Source organism: Pocillopora verrucosa, chromosome 3 (genome assembly GCF_036669915.1).
Source record: "Pocillopora verrucosa isolate sample1 chromosome 3, ASM3666991v2, whole genome shotgun sequence".
In the NCBI taxonomy this organism is placed as follows: domain Eukaryota; kingdom Metazoa; phylum Cnidaria; class Anthozoa; order Scleractinia; family Pocilloporidae; genus Pocillopora; species Pocillopora verrucosa.
This window is the reverse complement of record NC_089314.1, coordinates 27,891,823-27,899,322: the sequence shown is the minus strand read 5'-3', so window position 1 is coordinate 27,899,322 and position 7,500 is coordinate 27,891,823. Positions and strand designations below refer to the sequence as shown.

Here is a 7,500-nt window from a genome sequence, read left to right as displayed (position 1 = left end):
CCAGACTTGATCGAGGAAATATTCACTTGTTTTAACCATGGATTCCAACACGTGCATCGACTTCCAGCGCATTGTGGTCACTGATACTGAAACTCTCGATAAGCACAGCAATATAATGGAAAAACTGCGACTGGTAGATCGGCTACCAGAAGGAAGGAGAACATACGAAGAATTGCTTGAGAAAGAAGGGTTGAAACTTGAACAAGACGATGACCCTCGTGGGGCTGAGCAAACGTGTCAACAGTTCGTTTTTCAGGGACAGTGTTTGGTTCTAGGAGACTCTGGAGTTGGAAAAACAAGTCTGGTCAAGGCTATCAGTGGAAAGTCTTTCGACGAAATGGAGCCAAGAACGACAGGAATTGAGCAAAGTCTTGTTGATGAGAAATGGCAGAACTTGGATACGAAGGATCTTATTTTTGGAAACGTAAACCGATTCTTTTTAGAGATTTCTATGCGATTAATGCTTTACGGAAGGGATGGAAATGTAATTTTCCAGCAATCTAGGTTTTGGAAAAACAACAGTGGTCTCGCTCTGCCGCTGTTAGGAATTATATTCTATTGTACGATAATAGAAATAATTACGGGTCCTTCAAAAAATCACGGTGAGATCCTCATAAGTATTATTTTTTTCATTGTTTTCCATTTTGTTTCTGTTGGTGAAACTTGGTTTGTTTTCTCTTCAAAAGAAGATTGGAGATTAAAGGTGAGCTTATGCTGTTTTATGATCAACCCTCGTGGAATTCTAATAGGAATATGTCTTTCTGTTGGGTTACTCCGTTTTCTCCGCGAAATCAGTTACGGCGAGCCATCTAAAACTGCAATTTTTCATGTTGTCCTCTTTGTAGCGTCAGTAATCGCTCTTGGATACGTTGCTTTTTTACTTTTAAGAGGCCCACGTTCGTTTGCTTTGGAGCAAAAGTGTCCCCAACCAGGTCAACTGAAATTGAACAACCAAAGACCAATAGAGGTCATCTTCTTTATTCGTTTCATCTTAAATACTTCTATAGGCTTCATTTTAGTAACAACAGTTAGTGTATTTTATTCAAAAATTCCACATCAGGTTTCTATCGTGATGGTCATCCCTTACTTTGTATTTTTCATGATGGAGTCTGTGCCTCGAATTCTAAAATCACTACCAGAGTGGCATCAATGGGCAATATTGTTGTCAAGCATTATTCCTCTCCTCTTCGTTTATGCATGTCTTCCCTCTTCAAGCGAGAAATTTGCCATGGCTTTTTTGGTACTTCTCTGTGACACACTACACCAAGAATACTTTTGGTTGGAATCTGCAATATCAACACCTAGCCAGGACCACTTAGGTCCAGGTACGTTTACCGCAGTACAGTTGGAAAAAGCAGTAATAGACCACAAAAAATTGAAAAATGCCCTGAATCAGAAGTGGTCTTCCTTGAAACTTAAGATTCTTGATTTTGCTGGAGACAAAGAGTATCAGGCCTACTTCCATATGTTTCTAAGAAGTCAAGCTATTTATGTCATTGTATTTAACATGGCTGAGTTTGCAGAGGATAGTCTTAGAGACTTAACTGCAAAAATAAAGAGTCTCCATTTTTGGCTTGAGTCTGTTCGTAGCCATGTGACAACAAGTACTCCAATTCTCCTTGTGGGAACACACAGAGGCAACATGGAGAGATCCACTATGAAAAGAATCAATGACAATCTAAAGAGAAACTTTTTTAAACTTTTTTGTGGTGAGCTGGTTTTAAACAAAGTTGATAAGTTGGTTTTTTTTCCTGTTGAAAACTCCTTGGGTCAAAATGACAGTGGGATTCAAACTTTTCAGAGAGCAATCATTGCAACTGCAGAGGAACTTAAGGAAACAATTGGTCAGAACATTCCTCTCTCTTGGATACAAATCCAGGATGCCCTCATCAGCATGAAGAGTGACAAGGGAGCGAAAGTCTGTGTGAGGTTTGAAGAGTTTCCTACAGTATTTGACAATTTCATTTGTACCAACTGGACTGAAGATACACTGAAATACTTCCATGAGAAGGGTTTTATGATGTACCTCAACAAAGAACCAAAGAGGGTTTTGCTTAATCCTGATATACTAATTGATATTATCATCAGGCTTGTCACCAAACAACCTGAAGGGATCCCCCAGAGAAGTTACCGATGTCACTGGAACCTATTGCAAGAAAAAGGAATGCTGACCAAATTCCTACTTGAATTCCTACTAGAGAGTGTCCTCTCAAAAGTGGAAAGTAAGGAAGATGTGACTGCATTCCTTGAAGAGCATGACTTGATCTGCCCTTTGACTTACAAAATGGCTCCTATAAATGGGGAATGTTTGGCCCCAACTTACTTTGTTCCAGCACTGTTGCCAATTTGTACAGATGAGAAAACTCTACTGTGGAATGACAGATCCACAGATAAAAAGTTCTTTGTGTTTTTCAAGAAATTCCTACCTGAGCCTTTGTTTCATCGTCTTCTCTCTCGTGCTCACAAGAACAGCAAAGTTGACTTTTGGCACAGTCAACCAATTGTTTATAGAGATGCTGGCAGGTTCTGGTTGGATTGCAGGCAGCCTTACAGATTAAAACTACTAAAAGACATGAAAATGATAGAAGTGACATTCACCAGGTTAGTTGGGTTCCAATTCATTCTCCAACATTTATTTATAATCATTGTATCTAGTATGCAAACTAATTGCTAATGGGGCTTTAAAATCATTTTCCTTAGGGAAAGTGCTTAACTCTCACAGTGCACCTTTCCACTCAGGAATAAAATGAATTTGAACATTCAGTTCTGAAGAAACAGCTTACATTGAACAGAATAACATCAACCAGAGAGAATTTCCATTGTTTCTCTAGGGGGTGCTGAAAACCAAAGTGCCAACATTGAATAACATGTACTAGATCTACTTAAAAATATCCAGGTCATACACAAAACTATTAAGTGTAAATTACAGATGGGATAAAATGCTAAATACTTAATAAAAAATGTTAAAATTTTCTAAGTCTACTTTGTGATGAAGATAATTTTATTTATCAACTACATTGGGTAATTTTCCACATATCCTATCAGTGATGTGAAACTTTAATGACTTCACTACGTATATTACATAGAGGAATAACAGATGAAAAGCAACTCAAATGATGATGCTTTCTTTATCTAACAGCAAAATATGCTGATTAACTATTGAAAGAAAACTAGTTATGTGTCTTAAAATGTAAACCTAACTTAGTATTTTTCAATCAAAATGTTTCAATAAGGAGATCAGATATTTTACAGATTAACAAGTTCCTGCGCCTTGCACAGTAATTACTTGGGCTTCAATGTACTCTTAAAACACCATGTAAAATAATCTTATCTGAGTTATCTGGATGAAACTCTCTAGGCTGAAAATAACATGTTTGCTGTTTTTGTGCATGAACCAGTGCTGCTGAGATGATTCATGCAATGTAACGTTTCAGGCTTGATATGCACTAATTTTGGAACCTCTTAGTGGGGGGAGGGTTTGTTAGGGGAATCTTGTTTTTCTTTCAATAAAACCTTTTTTCTTCAATTAAATCTCACCTTGCAGCATGCAAAGCTGGAAACCCTCAGATGTGTTGTGCATGGTGTTTGCTATGGTTGATGGAGTCTGCCAGCAGAGTTTCCCCTTCGTGAAGTTTCACTGTGGACCTGCTTGCCCCTCACTTGAGTGCCCTGGTCATCAGGATGAGGATGATTTTCTGGTACATCCAGCTGGTGAACCATCCATCAAAAGATGTCATGTGTACAACATCATGCCAGGACGTCAGGGAGATAAAATTCCTTTTATGTACTGTGTAAACCACTGTTTTGAGGATGAGCTAATAGAGTGGATACCATAGGTCAAGAGGGACACCTGGTACAGGTTTGAAATGCTTTTTTTTATCATGTATTTTTTGACAGTTTTATCCATGATATACATAAATACATGATGTGAAAATGGATTGCTTCAAATTCATAATGTTCATGTAGTCTAGCCACATTAATACTTCAAACAGTTGAACTCAAACAATCACAGTGAATACACACGGCATAGCACTTTTTCTATTGAGAAGTAAACTAAGATTTTGTCTGATATTATTTCAGTCTTGTGATGTCCATTTATTGCTGACTTTGTATCAGATCAAGCTAGATTTTTTATTTTTAAAGGAGTGACCAATTTATTACTCCCTCAAACTGAAGGTTTATATCACCTTGATAATGTCCCTTTTACCTACCGGTAATTGGTCTTGAGAACTGTCAGTTTCGCAATGCCTAACAGTTTATTGAAGCCTTTTCTTCTTAATTTCCTTGCAGTTTTGTATGGATGAAGCCCTTAGATGTTTTGTGTCGAGTATTTCCAATGACAGGGCAGATGCAACTTGTGAGACAAATTTTACATTTGTGGAGTTTCACTGCAGATCTTTCTACCCCTAACTTGACTGAGTGCCTTGGTCAGGAAAAGGAATGTTAGGTTCATGACCCTGCCACATGTCATGGGCAAGCCATCTAGTAGCAGATGTCATGTGACTGTATGACATCATTTCATGCTTAGACATAATAAGATCTCTCTTAAGTTCTGTGCAAACCACTGTTTTGGAAATTAGCTGAAAGAAAGGACCACTGGTTTAGAATGAATTTTTGAAATCTTTCCATATGTCTTAGTTGCAAGTGAAGGATTATGTGTGTTCATGATGGACATATACAGTGTCAAACCTTAGTTTGGCCATACAGACCAATCATATTCCCGTACACAAACAGTGCACAGAGTACATGCATGAAACAAGAGAAACAATCTTTAACTTAAGTTTGTACAAGTTGTAAACTTTACAATTAGTACTATTAGGCATTGGGCTGATTACCTTAGTGGCCTACTTATTTCAATCATTGCCTTAATTAGAGTGCTGAATATAGTTCAGTTTTTATTTTTTACTAATTTTTCCATTTAGTTTGCTTTTAACTTAGTTATAATAGTTTTTGAACCTCAGTTCACAAAGTAATTACTTGATGATAAAAACACTCAAATGCAGGTGGAGCTAACCTTTGAAATTAACAAAATTCAAATGTGTGCTAAGGAAAATGGAAATGAAAGAAACAGTTTGTTGTTTTGTTTGGTTAATTTCAAAGGCCAGCTCCACCGGCATTTGAGTGTTCCTATCATCCAGCACTAACTTTGTGAACTGAGGTCATTAAAGTATTGTAATGAAGGCAAAAGCAAACTATACCCAGATGTTAAATTCCTTGTGATGGGCAAATAAGGAAAATGGAAATAAAAAGAACAGGTAAAATGGTGGTGTGCTGTTTTGTTAATTTTACAGCTGGGTGCTTGTATATACAACAACACCCATTCTTTGGTGAATCTTTGTGGTAAAGAAGGGATGCGTCACAATAATCCTCTTAATGCACACTTTAGCTGAGCTGACTTATTCCATACAAAAGTATCATTAAGGAATTTGTAAGCTCAGACTCTGGTCCCATGCAAAGTATTTCCACTTTTTGTGAGACTTCAGGCTGCAGTTTGATTTTTGTCATAAATGGGGGTATTATTATGCTTGGTAATTACATGCAGGCCGCAAGCATGCTGGATTAGCATTTATCACAGTCAATAATAAATAAAACAAATAAATTTAATACTTACATAGCGCAAAATTCATTATAAGTCTATGATCTAATGCGCTTTACAATAAATTTTAAAAAATATCTAAAGAAACAGCAGGGAATATTATAGTTGGATTACAAAATGAAAACAAAATTATATTTAACAATAAATTTAAAGGCGATAAAAAAATCTATAAAGTACATAGTCTAAAAATGTTCACACAGTTAACAGTATGCTTGTTTAAAAAGATACGTTTCCAGTTGTTTCTTAAAAATATTTACACTGCTTACAGCTCTTAGACTTTCCGGAAGAGAGTTCCATAAAAATGGGGCAGCTACCGAAAAAGCTCTGTCCCCAGTGGTCTTGGCAGATCTAACTCTAATAATTTACTAAAATTTGATGAAATGATCCTAAATTTAACCGACAGCCAATGGAGATTAATCATCACAGGTGTAATGTGTGAAAAACGCGGTGTATTGGTTAGTAACTTGGCGGCTCGTTTTGAACGCGTTGAAACTTATTAACGTGTATAGCAGGCAAACCATGTAATATTGCATTACAGTAGTCGATTCTGCATATAACAAAAGCTTGCACTATTGACTTTGCATCTTCAAAAGGCAAAATTTTTTTTATACACCTTATTTTATATAGCGAAAAGAAAGCTGATTGACATGTTTTGTTTATATGGCTGTGAAACTGGAAATTAGAATCGAACCAGACACCTAAATTCCTAGCTTCACTGACTGATTTTACTTGCGTGTCACCAACCATAAGGCTGTCATTTCTAACTCTGCTAAGTTGCTGGCGAGTTCCAATGAGCATGAATTCAGATTTATCTTCATTCAGCTTTAATTTATCAACAATTAGCCACGCCCTTACGGCCCTGATACATCTTTCCATAGGACCTCTTGCTTCTGTCTCACCCATTGAACTGTCTGGCTTGAACAACAAATAAAGCTGAGTGAAGTCAAAAAGTCAAAAAGTTAGCTTAATTACTGAAAGAGTTGTTAGTATTTGTGGTAAGTAACGATTTTGCATCACTGATATCATCAATATATTTTTAGCTTTAACCCTTTAACTCCCTGATCAAATTTGTAATTTTCCTCACTGTCAACCACGCAATTCTTGGATCAACTTATTATTATCAAATATTTTCTATATTCTCATCACTTATCTGGTTGATATTGTATTGACATTGTAAGGAGAGATTCTAAGGAGAAATTAGAAGATACACTGGAAACTGTTTGATATTTGTTATAAACAGGGATATTGTTATGCCAGCAGGCTGCTAGCGTGTTGGATTAGTATTTTGGTCAAAAAGTTATCCTAGTTATTAATATTAATATAGTGATATTTGTGATAATTACAGATTTAAGATCACTTATACCATTAATATCTGTTTAGCCCAAGATCTAAATGTTAATTCTCCCCTCTTGCTGCTACACATTTCCTTGTAAACAAGGGACCAGAACTGGGTGTTAGATCAAGACAACAACTTGGTACTGATAAGTTTGAGTGTTATCATTACCTATTTGCTGGATGTTTGGATATTATTGGGAAAAGTTACATGCTAATCACCTCTTAGTGGTAAAGGTTAAAAAACAAAAGTTTGTACTTGCATAATATTTAGAAGCAAGTGGAAGTTGTTGAAAAAGATAGAGAATGTTCAACAAAGTTTAGTTATATTATGATTGTGCGCATTTTCAAAGGATAGTTCATTAAACCTCATAACATTCTAATTTTTTAAAAATTCACCCTTATCCTTTTTTTCAAGGTTTTTTTTCTGTGCTTTGCCCTTTCATTCTTCATGTTCCCACTTTTAAATCCCACTAAAAGCCATAAAGGGGTGTTGCAATCTCTTCATATGTTTGCACTTGCTTACCTAATGGAGCAAAATGCGGATGATTAACCCTGTCCAAGTCGGGGAA

At 36.3% G+C, this 7,500-nt stretch overlaps 2 protein-coding genes across 5 annotated transcripts in view; both read left to right on the top strand.

Moving 5' to 3' along the window:
- LOC131770612 (uncharacterized) overlaps positions 1–5,250 on the top strand; it is a 5,255-nt gene extending 5 nt beyond the window's left edge. The window contains exons 1-4 of one of the 4 annotated variants that reach the window (XM_066163279.1): positions 1–703; positions 1,109–2,601; positions 3,545–3,859; positions 4,291–5,250. The exon at positions 1–703 is cut by the window's left edge and continues 5 nt beyond it. In XM_066163279.1, coding sequence (XP_066019376.1) covers positions 38–703; positions 1,109–2,601; positions 3,545–3,836 — 2,451 coding nt within the window. In that variant the 5' untranslated portion in view covers positions 1–37 and the 3' untranslated portion in view covers positions 3,837–3,859; positions 4,291–5,250. Of the gene's footprint in view, positions 2,602–3,544; positions 3,860–4,290 lie in introns of all 4 variants that reach the window. The other 3 variants (XM_066163278.1, XM_066163277.1, XM_066163276.1) reach the window with 3 other exon arrangements.
- LOC131799659 (uncharacterized) overlaps positions 1–7,500 on the top strand; it is a gene marked incomplete in the record, with an annotated part of 189,028 nt that overhangs the window by 111,674 nt on the left and 69,854 nt on the right.